The 18770-nt window shown below is 41.9% G+C and overlaps 1 protein-coding gene across 2 annotated transcripts in view; it reads left to right on the plus strand.

The window, feature by feature from the left end:
* STAB2 (stabilin 2) overlaps positions 1-18770 on the plus strand; it is a 73909-nt gene that overhangs the window by 21705 nt on the left and 33434 nt on the right. For both annotated transcript variants that reach the window (XM_079304299.1, XM_079304298.1), the window contains exons 16-31: positions 394-447; positions 1119-1199; positions 2155-2304; positions 7277-7363; positions 7880-7991; positions 9144-9324; positions 10285-10378; positions 10576-10734; positions 11133-11228; positions 11970-12065; positions 13051-13098; positions 15546-15682; positions 16048-16162; positions 16988-17065; positions 17205-17297; positions 17417-17524. In XM_079304299.1, coding sequence (XP_079160425.1) covers positions 394-447; positions 1119-1199; positions 2155-2304; positions 7277-7363; positions 7880-7991; positions 9144-9324; positions 10285-10378; positions 10576-10734; positions 11133-11228; positions 11970-12065; positions 13051-13098; positions 15546-15682; positions 16048-16162; positions 16988-17065; positions 17205-17297; positions 17417-17524 — 1689 coding nt within the window. The remainder of the gene's footprint in view (positions 1-393; positions 448-1118; positions 1200-2154; positions 2305-7276; positions 7364-7879; positions 7992-9143; positions 9325-10284; positions 10379-10575; positions 10735-11132; positions 11229-11969; positions 12066-13050; positions 13099-15545; positions 15683-16047; positions 16163-16987; positions 17066-17204; positions 17298-17416; positions 17525-18770) is intronic.

Genomic DNA, 18770 nt, shown 5'->3' on the forward strand with positions numbered 1-18770 from the left:
CCCAGACATCACAGCCTGGACAGCCACATGGCACAGCCTCTCCTGAAATGCATCCCCCTTGGTAGGAATAGTCAAAGGGCCCCACTGGATGGGAGTCACTGTTGATGGGGTTCCAGGAGGTGAATATTGGGGTCCTGTCCCCTGGACACCTCCTGCCTGTCCTAGCATGCATGCATGTCATGGAAATAAAATAAGAAGCCAGGGAGGGGGACAGATGTACTGCACGTAGGGGTGAGCACATGGAATGCCACAAGCTGAGCACCACCACTGACCCAAAGGATTCTGGTGCACCAGCCAGTGATGCTGTTCTCATCCCCATGTCCACTCATCAGGCCAGACTGGGTTTCTGAGGCTTGTTTTGGGCTAAAAGCAGCCTCTTTTCTGCACTGGCAGGGTTCCTGGAAGCTGCTGGAGCTGGTCAGATATCACATTGTCTCCAACACCGAGGTGAGCACAGCTGCTCTGGCAGCCCAGGGTGCAAGAGCAAGAGCCACATCAGGGGTATTGTCAGGACTGCAGGCACAAGTAGCAGGAAAAGGACTTGATGCCATTGAATACAAGCTATCTCTGAGCCTATTCTGCTAAAGTCAGTCTTCTGTTTTTCAGAAAGAGGTGGTTTTTTTTTGTCCTCTAAGCAAGCCCCCTGTTTTTTTCTGGGGGGAAGTTCATCCCCACCCCAGGCTCTGTTGGGTGGAAGGAAGGAAAGAAAGAAGTGACTGTATCCTTAATGAAAGGCTCTGTTTACGTCATCTGATGTGGTCACTCCCAGCAGACAGAGTACCATCTGTACCTTCCTTCATGGTACCAGCACCACCACAATGATCTACAGATGCAAACAGGACTATTTTTAGATACAAGCATTAACTTCAATTAGAGTGATTGCTATAACTGGAAGAAAAATTAATATTCTTTTGAGCAATAAGGTTGTCACATGCAGGAACCAGCAAGCTCAGTCATGATTTAATGGCATTAGCTTTGTTACACAAGCTGGTTAGTCAATGCTGACCACATTGATAATAATTTTCTCACACCCAAGAAAATCTTTCTTGTGAAATCTCCCTGGATTGGAAAAGAGTAATGACATTACACTTCTCTCAACCAATTTATATTCATTTCAGCTAGAGGTTGCCAGCCTTGTCTCAATAGAGCACATCAGAACCATGGCAAAGCAGTTCATTCACTTCAACAGGACCAGCACTGTAAGTCACAGCCCTCACCTATAAGCAGCTCACTCTGTCCAGGCAACCTCACATGCAGGGGGAATAAGAAAAGGGATAAGGGGAGGCATTAGCAGAGGAATTTCTTGCTTTAATGAGGCAGGAATTTTCAGCTTCTCATTCCCACCTACTGTTAGCATTAATATTATAAAAGATGTAGAGCAAATGATTGGTATGTAAGGACAGCCTACAGGGGTTTTGTCCTTATGATTATTCAGTCCAGGAATGATCTTCATTCATGCTCTGCCTTATCTTAAAAAAAAAAAGAAAAAATTCTATTTAAAGTATTTGAAATCATTCTGTTACATATTTTAGTAATTTTAAACACTTATCAGTGCACTCAAAAAAATCTTTTTCTCTCTTTAATATTGTAGTCAATGATCCTGATGTACCTAGTGAAAACATTTTTTAGAGTGTTAATTTGCCAGTACTTGTGCTAAACAAAACTGATCTGTTAGGTTATCTTCCTTCTCTTCTAGAGTAGAGATGCACTATAAAACTCCTTGTAAAGGCAGAGCAGCTGCAGGAGTAAATGCCCAAAGAATACTTTTTTTTCCCTCTCTCCTGTGAATTTTGGATGGATCCCAGATTCTCACTTCCCCCCTCCTTTGTCAGAGAGAGCACCAAGTCATGCTTAAACCCACTGAAATCAGTGCCTGAACTCGTCAGTAGTCTTCTCATTTTGGCCAATCTGTTATCCACCAGTTCCACAGGCTGACAGGGCAGATTCATAGAAAAGCTTGAGATACCTCAGTTGAAGACCAATATTCAAGAAGATACACGTGTGTGCTTCTTGCATAAACAAGCATAATAAAAATTAGATAGCAAATTAAAAAAAAAAAAAAGTATGAATAGAAAGTGATTTTAAACATTTAAAATTAAATCATCAGAAATTGAGGTGCTAAAACACTATTAATAACAATTTATTGTTTCACAGGGACAAGTCTTGGTGAGTGGAGAAAAAATGGAAGAAACAGATATTGTTGCAAAAAATGGTCGCATTTATACTCTTGAGGGCGTTCTCATCCCGCCCACAATTGTTCCAATCCTACCACATCGGTGTGATGAGACAAGTCAGGTCACAAAGGTAAGAGAATCACAATGAATCTGTGTCTCCAACTCTTCCACACAAAGCATTCCAGCTTCCTCTTTTCACTAACTTTTTTTGACATCATCCATTTGAAAGAGTTATTTTTGGAAATAAATTTATCAGTGGCCACCAGCCTAGCAAACAGGGAACTCATATGAACACATCCTAAACCATTTTTAAAAATCTAGTTGTTGCATTAATCCTTTGAAATACCTTTTGTCTCTCCAGTCCAACTCTTTCCTCCTGTTCCTGAATCTCACAAGTATATAGGAATTTACAATTGTCATGTTCTCAGGGAAAACTACTCCCTGTTTTTAGGAAAACTACTCCAGATCCATATTTTCATTTCTACTAAATATGCATGGAAAGGAAACAGCAAGTTAATATTTTAACACAATTTTATATTTATATATTAGAAATATGTAATTTTCAGCAGCCTCACAGTTCCCTCGAACCGTGCTTTGCTCCAGAAACAAAACTGTTCCAATTTAAAAGGGTGGATTTTGACAAACCTTGCTCACTTAGGTAACACAGTACAGACCTTTTCTTGGTAACATTCAGATGCTATTTCTGGTAAGAGGGCTGCATGTCAGACCAAACTTTTCACTTGGAGGAAGCACAGCTCCAGTGAGCTGCCCCTGGACCATGTTCAAGCCACATCTGGGCCAGTAACAGTTCCGGTACAAAAGGAAAACTTTTAATGTCTTAGCTTACAACAGTCCAGAACCACAGCCTGCAAAGAGGTTCCCAGCAGAGCTGGACAGCATCAAAATGCAGTGAAGAAAACACTGGCAATGTTTTCTCTGGCAGTAACTACCTAGTGCTGTATGTGCAATATAATCATAAACCAGGCAGAGCTCCAAGAAGCAACCTCTGATTCAAAAAGCAATCCATACCCAGAACATTCCAGTAATCTGAATTCCTTACCAAAAACCTACCTAAAAATTATGTCCAACAATCTATCCTAAAGCAACAGACAAAAAATATTTAAAGACAAAACAAACCCTGTCAGTCGCAAAAATTATTCCCCAAATTTAAGTTAGGCACTTCTGTCAACCTTGAAAGCTTCTTGCATAGTTAAAAATATAGTTATGTATTCCAAGATTTAAGCAGAGCACTGCTAGCCAGGAAAACACAAAGGAAAACACAATGGCTTTTGCAGTTTTTAGTTTGCACTAAACATTTCCATTACACTCAGAAAACAGGAGCAATACCACCCAATAAATACTACTTGTATTTAAAGAATTAAAAGACACAAAACTTTTAGGAAATAGTAGATCTACACACTTCTGAGAACTTTGCATCCCTAAAGATGAAACCTTTAGGCTAGTGCATACCTATCCATGTAACTATATCCAGGTGAAAGCTGCACCTGAGCCTAGCTGAAGGACAGCAGGGCTTATTCTTAATGTCACAAAGAGCACAGAAGGGACAGCAGGTCCTCAGTGCCTGCCTGATGTGTGGACCATGGCCAATTTTGATGATTTCTGATAAGGGGTGCTTGGAGCACTGAAGTAGCAGCTGATCCCTGCTCCACCTTCCCCCAGAGATCATCACCCCTGTGGCAGGTTTGATGGGAATATATCTCTGTGCTCCAGTGACTTCAGTGTAAAGGCAGTGTATCAACCTACTACTGAAAACAGGCAGATCTGACCTTGCCTGGAGGTGTGAACACGTTTCTCTGTCCTCCACTGGGGCATGGCAAAAGACAGAGACCAGACTCACACCCTCAGGAAAAGGAGAGAGCAGGTACACGTGGCTGGGACCATTCCAGGGGGAGAAAGGCACTGAGTAGGTGACACCAAGTGGCACTGAGCAGCAAGGAGAGCAACACCAACAGAGGGAAACATTGCCCACAATCACCCAGATTTTTTATGCTCTAAAGGGGCAAAGACACACTTACAGGAATTTTCAGAAAAACAAAGCTATATCAGCTTCAGACATGACTATGCAGCTTGTAAAGGAGCTTTTATAATGTCTAAATGTATTTGCCAAAATATATTTATCTAACCCACAGACCTTTAAAACATAGTAGTGGTATTGGTGTCTCAGCTATTTGCTGCACAAATGCTTTGGTAAGTCTGGTTCTTCATTCTTTTAAGTCCTGTACAACATGAAGGACTACTAAATCCAAACCAGTACCTGATTCTTTCCCCACAGCTCCAGTGATAAATCTGTGAGAGAAAGTGCCATAATTCAGGTTTAAGATCTCCTGTTCAATGGCTACAAAACAGTCATGTAACACCTTGATGCTGGCTCTAGGATTTATGCTAACTTGACTGAAAAACAAGACCATGATAGTGACAAGGACAAAAGCTTTGACAAATTCCATATCCACACTCTGAAAGGTTCAACCTTTCTGAAGTTATTGCATGTAGAGCTTGTAGAGAATTCTCCTTTAAAACTGTCAATGGAGTTTATATCTCCCCAGTAATGTAATTGCCAGCCTCTGTCACCACCACAGGATGATAAATTAGCTAGTCAGGAAAAGCAACCAAAGGGTGAAGTCAAAAAAAATATCTGTTTACCACTGGATCATAATGGAGTACAGGATCTACAGTATGGAAGCAAATAATATTTTTCTCTTTGCCATCTACACACAAGACAGATTTCTGTTCACAGTGCCTGCATTCTAGACTCAACTAATCTGTCGTTTTCCAGGAAGAAGTAAAATATTCTCATAAAAGTTAAATGTGTAGACCTCACTAGACTCTCAGAGAGTATCAGTTAACTCATTATACCAAGTTGAGGACATTTGTGTGTTCATGTCCTTGTTTTCTTTTGTTGAGGAAGCTTCAAGTTCATTAAAAGAAGTGAGTGAGGGAAGGAAAAATGGAGAAAGAAAGGAGAAGGTGGAAATGATCAACCATTCTTCAAAAATCAGAGCCAGAAGATATGGCCCTGGTGCTGCCCTTTGGTTCCAGATTCATGCTGTAACACTTATAAGCCATAAAACAGAGGTACTTAAAATTTACAGGGCACACCATCTGTAAACATGCATCTCAGCAGTTGGTACAATGCCTTTTCAAATCCCCATCCTTATTGTTTCCATCTAGGTTGTGTGTGCAGGTTGTTTACAGCATCCCTGTCCCCAGGATCCACAGCCCATCCTAAGTGACACTTCCCAACAGACCCACCAGTCAGGCACAGGGACAAGGGATGCCCATAGACAGCAAAAGAACCACCAGGTTTTATACAGGAGACTGCATAAAAATACAAATATAAATGGTACTTTCATCTCTTTTTGGCAGACTGAATCATCTGATAATTTCAGCTTTTTTTGTTGTTGTTGTTGTTGTTGTTGTTTTTTTTGCTGTTGCAAAATTCCCTGTATACTTCATAGAAGTTCTTACCTATTTCTCAGGTGAAACAAGTTCTATTTCAGCAGAGGAGAGATGTGAGGAATGAGAATCACTATGACAATGCTTTGAGAGTTAATAAACTGAATATGTTTAAAATAGACCTCGCATCTGTTAAAAGTTTCCTTTTGATTAAGCATCCTCCCTGAAGTAACAGTCTGCAGATGCAAGTTCAGGAAGGATTGGAGATCTCCCATCTGCTTTGTATCTAAGAGATGCAAATTTAGCTGCATATTTCTCCACATACAAAATTAAAGTCTAGCTACCACAGGAATGTTATTCCCCATTTTAAAATATTCACTGATAGTAGTCCTGTGAGCCAGTAGTCAGAAACAATGAAAAGAAAGTTCATATAGTGAAAAATGCATAATTTAATAAGATTTTTAAATGCAATACCAGCAAGGTGCTTTCTGTTCTCCAGGTAAATTATTCTGTGATATTAAGACACAGAACTCTACATGGCTTAGAAATACTAATGCTTCCCTTTTGTGCATGTTTCAGCCTTTCTCAAAACACAGGTGCATTATTGAACACTCAACCTTTCAAAAAATTGGCTGTGCTAGAGCCTGTAATACAGTAACAAAGCTATAGAATTATAGCTCCTTATAATGAAATGTATGTAAAAGTTTTTAAAAATATTGTCTTATGCATGGTGAACTTTCCTTTTGGAGTTGAGGGATGTTTGAACATGTTCATGTAGTTTCCATGTACTTCAACACCAGACTGAGAGGAGCTAGTTTACATCTCAGAGTTAAATATCAGGGAAAATCCAGGTTAGCTGTAGTATGTTATTGACAACACTCATACTCTGCCATGCAGGAGTTTTCACATAAGGCTCCAAGCCCAGCTGTGTTCATTTTCCCATACAGCTTCACCCATGAAGAACAGGACAACTCATCCTCTCCTGGTCCCAGCCACTCCTGTCCCAATCAGGCCTCTGAACTTCATAAGCATCACTTAGTGACAGGCAGATAAATCTAAAAACTGTAAGCTTTGTAAGACCTTTTTCTAGATCCTATTCTCTTGAATCACACATGCAAATGAGGCTTTTCTAATGCACTTTTCTCTTTACAAATAAATGAATCAAGAAGCCATCTCACAAATAAAACAACAGATATGACTTAAAAGGCCATTCAGATCTGCATGGTGGCTAAATCCCACCCTGGTGCAGAGGGGAAGGAGGAAGATGAAAGCAGCATGACTGGGTGTCACAGCATCTCCCTGGGGTGAAACTCTGGGGTTCCTGATCTCAGATTCCAAGGAGGCTGTCTGCATCCTAATTCCACTGCACTCCCACTGGCAAATATGAGACTGCACAAAACATGAGCAGATACCCACTGGCATGTTCATAAGTGGGGACAGGATAGGGATTTCTAAAACTGAGTCTGATAAGAAGAAGGGCAATATCTGGTGGTCTGTGCATTCCCTTATTGAACTGTCAACATCCTTCCTGGTTTTTAAGGAGGCCATTCCAGAACTGATTCTGGTTCAACACAAGGGTTTTGCAGAAACAGTTGTCCCTTAGGGCCAACACGCAACAAAGATTTGGTCTTTATGCACTGCCTCTGTCCTAAAGCACTAAAAAAGAGGATATTTTCTTTATTTTGCAGGAGCCAAAGTGTTGTAAAGGCTTCTTTGGCCCTGAGTGCAGACCGTGTCCAGGAGGTTTCTCCAAACCCTGCTCTGGAAAAGGGCAGGTAAGCAGAGATCCAGCAGCATCTAACACTCCTGGGAGAAGGATGAGCTGTGTCCCTAAAGTCCCTGGAACATTTCTGCAAAACAGGAATATTTGGCTCTGCAAGGACTACCCCCTTAATCTGTGTCCAGTGATGGCAGTGAATTTCAGGTCTAGTTATAGGTGGGAGGGAAAACAAATCTGTCACCTCTCAGATGCCCAAATTGCAGATTTCTAGGGTTCCAACACAGCACACAGGCAAGGCTGAGTGGTCCATTCTCATGCTTTTAATTTGCACAGCAAATTAAATAATGACCTAGCTCACTATTCTCATGCTAAAACTGCCAAGAAAGGTAGAATATATAGCAGCAAAGAAAAAGCAGAAGGGAAGTTTTCTTTGAAGCACTTTTTTCAGCAAAGCTGGGGGTCTTGCTGAGAGTCTATCAGAGCCACAAAATATGGACAAGCATACAGTCTGTTTTCTAGGGTAAAGATTTGTTTGAATTCATACATAACAATCACTTCCTTTCCATATCAGTGTATGGATGGCCTGGATGGAAATGGGACTTGTGTTTGCTCTGAGGCATTTCAGGGCTTGAGCTGCCAGTTCTGCTCAGACCCTGGCAGATACGGACCTCAGTGTGACAGAGGTAAGTGCAGCTCTACTGCCTCAGCACAAGAGCATGGGCTCTTTTTTTTTTTTTTTTTTTTTGTGATGGTCAGGTAGGAGTTAACTGGCTCCTAAACAGTCCCTGTGGAGGATGAGCAATATGTTCCTGGGGTATTTTCATTTCCTATTTCAAAGGGACATATCATAAGGCCAGGGTCAGTGTAATTACTCTAAATGACTTCTTGCAGCTTGTTTTATACTAATGTATTGTTCTTTTGATTTCTGTATCCCTCACAAAAGTAATTGAAAAGAAAATCTTTACTGTTCTGTTCCCATCTGCTATTGCCCACAACAGAACAGATTCTGCCTGCAATGACAAGCACATGTAATCTAAGAACAGCTAGATCTATAAACAGGCCATGTTTAGGACACTTAACTATCCTTACTGAATAATTTCTGATCTATTTTATAGCTTATAGTTCTGCACTAACAGATTTAATCCTACTGAGCCAAACCATAATACATTTGAGAGTCTACAGCATATCAAACATGCATACATTCCTCATCTACAAAACCATTTTAGTCTTTTTTGTTATAAAACAGCCTGCCATTCATGAAGCACAGCTCCCTTGAAGGGTCAAAGGTATTTGGACAAAAGCTGAGACACAAATTCCTTAAGGAATGGTGGTAGTTCCTAAACTCCAGTCCCACTAAAGTAGTAAGTGTTTGCTTTACTAGTCACCACTTGCACTTTTTGAAATGCACAAAGCTCTTCTGGTGTGTCCTTTGGGCACACTGCTGTGCCTCCAGCAGCACTAACCCACCCAGTCCTAGCAAAGTGCTGGTAGGTCTGTGCTGATGCTCTGTGAAATCTGCAGGATCTGTGGGCTCAATGTGTAAAGGCTTACTCTGTCACAAAGCACAGCAAAAGTCAGGCAACGAATAACTTCAATAGTCTAGGACATAGCATTTTGTTCCTACCTCTCTGAAGCAGGTGTTAAACAGTTATCCATGAAACACCCCTGAAAATGGCTACAATTAACAAACAAGTCCCTCATCAAAGTGAGATTAAAAAATACAAAAGTTAAGATTTTTGAAAAAAAATAGGAAGAGCTGATTCATAAGAAATGCTATGTAAATATAAATGCCTTTTTCCACTATGGAGCTGCACATTGTAATTTATCTTTGGTAGAGTGCCTCTGCATTCATGGGAAGTGTGATAACCGAATAGACAGCGATGGGACCTGTCTTCCTGGCTCCTGCAGAACTGGATACACAGGGAAGCTCTGTGAGAAGCAGGTTGTTCCCTGTGAGCCCTCCCTACAGCTCTGCCATGCACATGCAGACTGTCAGCTTAGTGATGGCACAGTGAGGTGAGTCAGTACCTTGCACCAATTAATATTCACTGTGCTGCAGCTCTTTCCTGTCTGCCTGACCAGAACAGCCCCTGGCAGCAGCCACTGCAATCCTGCTATGCACCAAATAAGCATAATCATGCACCACATCAGCCTTGAGCTGCAAGATGATAATCAGGAGTTCTTACACCCTGTACCTTACATATTCAACACTGATAGTTGTATACAGATTTGATCCTTGATTAAAAGCCTCCCTTCCTACCAACATCTACAGAGGCTTTTAAGCTCTTGTTTTTCTAACCACCCCTTAGTGATTTAGGAGTTTAAGCCTTGCTGGAAAAGAATGAAATTTTTGATATCTCAGTCTGGTCAGCTCAGCTAAATTTTGCACACCACAGCACAGGTTCCTCAGTCCTGCCAGGACTGGCCACAAAACTCTGTTACCGCTTCAGCTGCCCCTCACTTGCCTCAAGCTCACCTTCACATGCAGCAATTTTGCCTCTTTCTGCAGTATATCCACAACGAGTCACAACAAAGCACAGGGGGGATGCTGCAGAACCTGAGTGCTGGAGTAAATCCCTCCAATATAGGTTAATCCTGGGGAGAGACCCAGGGGACCAGGGGGGCTCATTATCTTGCACACATTTCAGGGAGAGAGCCATCTTCTGTGTTATTAAAAGACAGCACAGCCAGCCCATAAATATTTTGGAGCTGTTAGCTCAGCTTTGCAATGGTAACATCAGAATTCACTTCACTCCCCATCTTGAATGCAGAGAATGGATCCCTAATTTCACTCAATTACCCCAGTCAACATTTTGGGGGAAAAAAAACATAATGTACACACTTGAGCTACTTGCATCATGAATCCAAGGTTACTGATTTTAAGCTGCCTATAAATAGCAAGTTGCAGTGGAAAACAATCACTTTACTTTAGAGCTATCCTGTCATGTGTAACACTTCCCTCTTCTTTCTCTGCAGCTGTGTTTGCAAATCTGGCTATGAGGGAGATGGCCTGAGCTGCAGCAAAGTTGATCCCTGTGCTGTTTTAAACCCAGGTGGCTGCAATATCAATGTAAGTATGTGCTTTTCCTACAGAAAAAGGTAAGCAAAGAGGAAGTTTTGGCCAGAAACTTCTGCAGAAAAGTCACAGTTTTCAGTGGAGTTCCAGGATCTTTCCCCACATACCACTACAGAGCTTAGACAAGCCTTATGGCTAAAGCTGGACATCCCCCAGGAGTCCTGCATGGCTGTCTCTGCGTCTCCCCCTAGGCTGAGTGTGTTCAGACAGGCCCAGGGGAGCACAGCTGTGTTTGCCAGGCAGGATGGACAGGTGATGGAAGGGACTGCTCAGCCATCAACAACTGCCTGCTGCCCTCCACAGCACAGTGCCACCAGAATGCCACCTGCATCTACGTCGGGCCAGGTCAGGTATGTCCCTGCATTCAGTGTCACCCTCAGTGCATGTCCTCAGCCATTCTGCTCTGCCAGAACTCGGGCTTCCTACCCTGTTTTCTTCCCCAAAGCCTCCTCTCTCCCACAGCCACAATGTTATTTCCACACGGTGCTCTCTATCCAAAACAGTCTCCTTAAATTCCAATCTCAGTGCTCCCTCCTTTCTGTGTGGTGGTGCTCAGGCAGCAAACACATTTTTAGAAAGTATATTAGCAGATGTCAGGTATAAAGGTCTTCTGCAGATATTAGTCAGTGTCATTGCACTGAAGTCAATGCTAAGCTACAGAAACACAGAGAAACTAATTCACCATGTCTAGAATATGCACACTATTTTAATCATTTTAATGAATTGCTGTGTTTTATTGAAACGACAGAATGACTGTAAGTGTAAGGATGGATTTCAGGGGAATGGAATTGAATGCACACCCATAAACTCATGCCTGGAACAAGATGGAAAATGCCATCATCTGGTGAGTAATTAATCATCCCCTGAACAAAGTGTTCAGATACATATCACACCTCCCTCCTGCGCACACCATAGAATTTATTTGCCATTTCAAGCCTGCAATTTCTTTTTGAGAAAGCACTTTCCAAGCAGTTATACAAGCACCAAAAACTGTGTGAACCACATCAGCATGGTACATGAGCTGAGGACAGACTGCAAGGGCTGCTCCCAAATCTGCTAGTACAGAAGGATTATCTCAAGCCTGGAACAAACAAATGCTGTTTTTCTACCAGCAATTACAACTTGGACCCAATATCCTGTTGGGATATTTGCCAAGTCAAGGATCTCTCCCCAGGCATCTATCAGCTTTATCAGTAGCTGCATGTACTCTGCTGTGCCCTGTAGTCCCAGCCTCAGGTGGGGCACAGGGACAGAGCTGATATGAGGAGCACTGGGGAGCAGAGGATGGGTCTGCCATAGTCAGCTGAAAGAATAGGGTCCCAAACTTGCAGGGAAGAAACAAGAAAAGATGGAGCAAAGGTTAAGATTCCTACAGATTTAGAACATGGTGGGTAGGGGAGGGAGTTACTGCCCTGGGCCAATGGAGTGTGTCCTGCAGGAAAGTGAGAACACCCACGAAGATGGTTAAAAGCTCCTTTCTAAGTTTATGCTTGTGTATAAACAGGTCCTAGTAAGAGGCTTCACAGGCCATCCTTGCTGGAGTGGTCTCTTGATATTTGACAAACTCTCTCTTTCTGGTTTGAAGGCAACTTGTGAGTTTGAGTCTCCTCATGGCTGGCAGTGCGTGTGCCCCAGGGGCTACGAGGGGGACGGTCGGATGTGCTACGGAAATGCTGCAGATGTAAGCAATGGGCTCACTGCCTCTGGGCACCTGCTGCACAGCTCCCACCCTGCACCCTAACCTCAGGGAACAGCACAGCCTTTGCAAACAGTCAGAAAATATGATGCCCACCAGTGATGTCTGCAAACAATGTTCCCAGTGGGAACACTTGCCTGATTCATAAACTATCTGTTGTGTTTACAAATATGGTTTGGAAAGGGGCCGAAGGGTGCAGAGCATATTTCTGGCTTCAAACCAATTGAAAATTTGAAATTGAAACCTAATTGAAAAACACCAATCCTAGAATCCAGACCTGCAGAAGTGCTAAGCACTCACCTCCCAGCTGGGAGCACCAAGAAGTCAACTCTTCTGAAGTTCTGCCCTGCAGTCTCTCTCAGTGGAAATGATCCATTTATCATGTTCAAACAAACTGTGCTGACCCATAGGGAGATGAAACCAAAACCAAAAGTAAATTGGTGAAATAAACATGCATTTAACAGTACAGGAAAAATTAAAGTGTCCTTAGTCTCAGCTCTGGGCAATAATCTTATATGGCTCCCAGTACTATCTGCCACCCCTGCTTATATCATCTACCCCTGCTCTAAGTAAGCAGAATAAGGGATGGGTGATGTAATATGTACAAAAATCAGCTAAAACAACATAAATTTCAATCAATTTTGCATGGAGTTAAGAGAAGAATTAAGTTTAAGATCACAGGAAATTAATGCTTAGCCTGGGGTCAGTACACAATACATACCAAGGTCAGATACACACCTAAGCAATCCAGGCCTGATTTTCAAGAGTTAGTAACTCACCATTCCCAGTACCAGATAGCACCAGTATTCAAAAAGAAACATTAATGCCATCCCTTTTCACACATAGTGAAAACCTCCTCCTCCATGTCACATCACCCAGACCAAACACAGTGGGTTGCACCACAGTAAAGAGCACTTTGGTACAGATAATTATAGCTTACAAACTCACTGGTCTCTCTTTTTTTAACCAGGAGCTATCCACTCTGTCAGAAGCAGCTGCTTTTAACCAATGGGTTAATGTAAGTGCACTTTGTGATTAATTTCTGTGGTATGTTCAAGTTTGCAGAAATGCATGAGCCTTGTAGAGTTTAGAAATGGGAACCTCACAGCAATATTTCCATCAGAAAGAGGAAGATGAAGATCTGGAGAGACATCAGGATGCCTTTCCCACCAGTTGTGGAGGGGTTGTTCATCTGGTTCCCTACTTCTGTCTGAAAAACAACTTCTGAACCCAAATTCAGTGTGTAAGGAAGCTCCCCAAGCAGCAGAGTTGGTTCCAAGCCTGCACTCTGAGGCAGGGAGCCACATAAGCTGTGACTAGTTCTGCATGAAAACACACTGCAGCCTAGATGAGCAGCAGCAGGGGCAAGCAGAGACTGAACACAACCCCAGGTGTCTCCTTTCAACTTCTCTCACTCCATAAAATGACAAGTGGAAACGGGAGGCAATGCCTTATCCTCCCCATTTTCACTGTGCCCCATGGCAGGAAATGCCAATGCATGGCTGCACAGTGTGCTGCTGCCACAGCAAGAAAGCAGGAAAACCTCAGTCACTCATTCTGTGCAGGCCTGACTGAGGTGCAGGAAATAGAATCATGGAATGATTTGAGTAGAACAGGACCTTTAGAGGTCATCTAGTCCAATCTCACTGCCATCAGCTGGGACATCTTCAACTGGATCAGGTTGCTCAGAGTCCTGGCCACTCTGACCCTGAATGTCATCCACCACCTCCCTGAGCAACCTCTTTCATCAGCCTCATCGTAAAAATCAATCAATCAACCAATTAATATTTCTTCTACCCTTTTTCAGTTTAGAACCTTTATCCCTTATTCTTTTGCAAAAGGTACTGCTACATCTTTCTTACAAGTTCCCTTAAAGTACTGAAAGGCCACAAAAGGTCTCCCTGGTGGAGTCTTCTCCAGGCTGAGCAACCTCAATGAGGAAGGAGATTAGCTTTAGTTGCTTTAAGACTTTTCAAAATCAGATGGCTTGGGGATCATTAAAATACATAATTGCAAGGAACACCTCAGGGAGCTTCTTAAGAGAGCTCAGTGTGGCTAATTCAAGTCAGTTGTCTGCCTGGCCCTGAGCTCAGATTGTGGCACTGGACACTGCACAGAGAAACTAAAGCATTTAAAGAAATTAGCACAGTAGGAAATGCTGTTCACCTGCTAATGTGCTCTTTAGATAATGAGGGAACAAAATAGAGGGAAGATTCTGTATTGAAACAGAGATGTGGAAATTTCTGCTACACTTCAGAGAAATGCTATCACTTAGAATAAACATTGGTAACTACAAACATGAGCAAAATAGGGAGGCATATCCATCTGTGGATTTTTAACTTTGTGCTTGAGCAGGAATGTGATGCTTACCACTTTTCATAACCAAATATTATTCTTGCTGGTCAGGAAGGATGAGAAGGGGAAGTTTGTTGTTCTTTCTATGTTTAAATTTTTGGAAGGTGATAGGGATGATGGCTAGAAAGAAAGATGATCTTAACAAGGACAAAATTCTCAGCTATTTAAGGGAGTCTATTCCCTTCTTGACTTAAAACCCAATATGGATAATGAAGAACTATACAAAACAAACCAGCTTCCAGGCAGCATACCAGCTGCAAAAAGGTAGAACCCAAGCTCATATTGCTCCCTCAAGTTTTGCAGGATCAAAAATGGCAAATTATGGAGCCTGTGAAAAGTTTGGAGAACCTCATCTTCATCAAGATCACATGTAAATATTTAGCTTTCCATTTTTTACTCTAAAAAAAATCCACACAACTGGAAAAATCCTCTCTGATAGAAACTCTTTCCATCCTTAAGGTAGATAAAAACATGGAAAATTAATTAATTCATGCATGCTACAGATCTCACAATCCCTATCTAAAATTAGAGCTGTCAGCAGCAAGCTCCACTTTAGTGCTAGTGGGCACAGATAACTCTTGGACATCTCGAAAAAAATCCCTCCTATGTTAAACAGTCTTCCTCCAAATGGGAACATTGTGTCATGGGAGTTTCTTATATCATGGTTTATAGTCCTTCTTTCTATTGAAATGCATAGAGTGCTCTGTAAGAGCAAGTTAGTCAAATTTATCAGTAACCACTAGCATTTATCACCTCCATTTATCACCACTATTTTTTTTAAACATTCAAGTGCATAATACAAAACCTATGAAACAGGCTAACTTTTGTGGGGGTCAAGTTATATATGTCATAATAAAAACGATTCTGACCTGAACAGTATTTCTGCCCTTTAAATGCTGGCAATCTATTCTGTAAAAAATAGACACTCCTTTACCATTTTTGTGCAGCTCTAAGTGCTATTGTTCAAGTCACTGCTCAGTATAATAGTCTTTTCCTTTCCAGGCTGGTCACAAAGCACGTCACATACTCCATCCTGCTTAAAATGTCACCAGCTACTATTTATAGACCATCCTTAGAATGAATTATTTTAACCTCTTTACTTTCATGCAGGAGGCCAAGATAAACTCAGTGTTGTCCACCACCCCAAACCTAACTGTCCTTGTGCCTTCTCTGCAAGCAATTGAAAACATGGATGAAGATGAAAAAGCCTTTTGGATGTCAGAAAATAACATTCCAACTCTCCTTAAGTACGTTAATGGTTTGGGCGTTTGACTCTTTAAATTAATTGGTTTTATGCTAAACAAACCTTTGGTTTGAAGCCACTAGAGCAAGACAGGTATTTTGATTTTAAAGGAAGGGCACAGGATTCCCCTTCTAGTTCCAGAGGTATAAATCTCTGTAGCAAGGCCACTGGATAAAAAGACTTTATTTATATTATGTCAGAAATGTTTAAAGGTCAAACTAAGATCAAAACATGACTGAATAAGGTGTTATAGAAGCAATTCCTACTTAAAACCACAGTTTAGACACACTAAACTTGTTTATCTGAAATAAGAGAAATAAAAAAGAGGGAAAAAATAAAAAACATTCAAATCCAGTTAATTTCTTTTAGGTATCATGTACTGACAGGAGCTTACAGCTTTGCTGATTTCCAGAATTTATCATCCTCTGACATGCTGCCAACATCGCTACAGAGCAAATTCCTACACTTGTCTAAAGAAAATGGGGTGAGATGACCTGCAAACCACTGTGGTATCATACCCCAAACCCTACCCATCACTGACACTGATTTTCTTGTACTACAAAACCATACAGACATTATGTATTTGTTAAAAACACATGTGATAAAATTAAAGGCATAGTTCAATTATACTGGGAGAAACATTAGCCTGTTTTTCTCCACCAATTTACATCACTGAAATTTGTCCACAATATTATTTATTTCTAATGTCCCAGTAACTGCTGCAAACACTGGACAGTCTTGTAACCCAGCGGAAGGGCAGCCCTTGCCTGGAGCTGCCTGTGTGAGCTAAATTAAGACAAAGAGCATCAAGGAAACCAAATAACTTAGTTTAGGGAACTGGGAAGGTAGGAGGAAGCAGTGATAACAGACATCTCCATATATGCAACTTGATAGTCCTAAACCACTTGAGAGTATCTTTAATGGCAAAAAAGTTACAGCCTTTCCCCCTTAGCCTTTTTATTAGGTAAATTCCATGTTCTGTGGAGGATTTCCTGGAAATACACAAGTCACATTTAAGCATCATCCCCATTAAGGGAGTGGGAAGTGCCCCTCACCTCTGTGCTCCAAAGGCAAAGTTATGAACAGGGTCCTTCAAAGCCGCACAGAACTGGGAGGGTGTGAATCAGGCAAGTGCACCTAAGCCCAGGTAACCACTCCAGTGTGAGCAAATCCCGGGCTCTGCCAGTGATGCCACGATGCAGCTCTGGGCAAGCATTTGGGGAGGTGTGGAAGTCCACAGTGGAGCTGCTGGGAAACAACACCAGCCCTGCAATGAGAGCACAAAGTCCCTCTCCTCCCTCTTCTCCAGACCCCGACCCTCGAGGGCGCTCACTTTGTGGCCAGTGACATCACCTCCACAAACGGGGTCATCCACGTTATTGATAAGGTAAGCTATGAGGATTTTCCCCTCTGCACCACAAGCAGTGCAAAGCTATTAACCTCTTATGGAAAAAACTGTGCACAGAGAAGCATTTTGTCCTGCAGCTGATCCTGGCAGGTGATGTGGAATTTCTGCTCCCTTGCAGGTCCTGACCCCGCTCCGCAGCGCTGCCATGCCGAGGCTGCTGGACCGCCTGGAGCAAATGCCCGACTACTCCATTTTCAGGGGCTACATCATTGTAAGCTTTCACATCACACTCACGGGGTTTTCAGCACAGAGGAAGCTCTCTGCTTTGTTTGTTTCAGACTAGTACAGAGTATCAGTGGTCGTTCTGATTGTTTTTTCAATGTTTCACAGCAATACAGCCTGGCTAATGAAATAGAAGCTGCAAACACATACACAGTCTTTGCCCCAAGTAATGATGCCATAGAAAATTACCTAAAGGATAAGAAATCTGCTACTCTGGTACGTATTCCTCACAAGGCTTGTCCTAACAGCTCAGTATTTCATCTCTCTTTCAAGTGGATGGGTTACAAGGACACATATATAGGAAGAGATTTGTTTCCCAGAAATCAGGTAAGTAAGGGTTTGTCTGTAACACCAGAGAAGGTGAAATGTCTGCCAACATTTTCCTGACTTGCTGGAAGAGCCTAGCTATTTGTTCTGTGTTTTGGGCTTCTCTAGATTAAAAACTCAGTGATAATTTCCAGAGTATCTTGTCAGTATATTTTGGTTTGGTTTAGGATTTTGAGAGAGTTGGTTTTTTTTTGTTGTTGTTTTGGTTTTTTAATGTAAAGAAGATCAGTATAGGAGTGACTAGAAAAAAACACTGAAATTAAGTTTTTTAGGTGAACAAACTCCAGTCTCCTGACATAACTAATACCCCATCATTATTAATGCCATGAAACATTCTGACTCTTTCTTAAAACTATCCAGATGCTGGCCTTGTCACTCCTGCAGGAATGCCTCAACAACTCTCTCTCTCTCTGGCACTTGTACCCTGACATATTTACAAGTTCAAACCCCCTTTTCAGCCTTTTTGGTTTCCTCCCAAGATAAGCTTTTTTCTGCATCATCCCAGCAGCTTTCTTCATATTTTCTCCAATTTGAAACAGCTTTATACATTGCACATATCAAGAGGCACACACCTTGCAAGAGAAGCTTCACCCATTATTGCCCAATGGCTTTAATTCTTCCCTGTCTCCTCCAGAAATACTTACCCTGCTACACACTATCCATACTGTATGCATGGTCTCCATTTACAGCCAGGAAACTGAGGAGCACAGGGTTCAAATGATTCATCCCAAATCATTTACCAACAACAGCAGATTCGTGGCAAAATCCCACATTCACAAGGGATCAAGCTCCATCTGCTCAAATGGCTTTTGAACATTACTTTAGTTGTTTCTTGACACAACATCATTTCCACATCACTGCAAGAAGAATTTGTAACAAATTTTGAGAGATACATAGGACATCAATCCCAGTAGATCTGGATTACACACACAAACAAATTGTTTTCTTTTCCATATTCACCAATATTTCTTGTCTTTCTTCCATCCTCCTAACCTTGCCTGATGCTGCAATCTGAGGGAAAAAAATCAAAAATAACCATAAGGTTGAGTCTGCCTGAGGCTTAACCTCTTTGTAAAATACTTGGGAGAACTCTGCTGCAGAGGGAAGTTTGGTACAGGGAGAAGAAACCATTTCT

This window comes from Erithacus rubecula, assembly GCF_903797595.1.
Source record: "Erithacus rubecula genome assembly, chromosome: 4".
Classification (NCBI taxonomy): Eukaryota; Metazoa; Chordata; class Aves; order Passeriformes; family Muscicapidae; genus Erithacus; species Erithacus rubecula.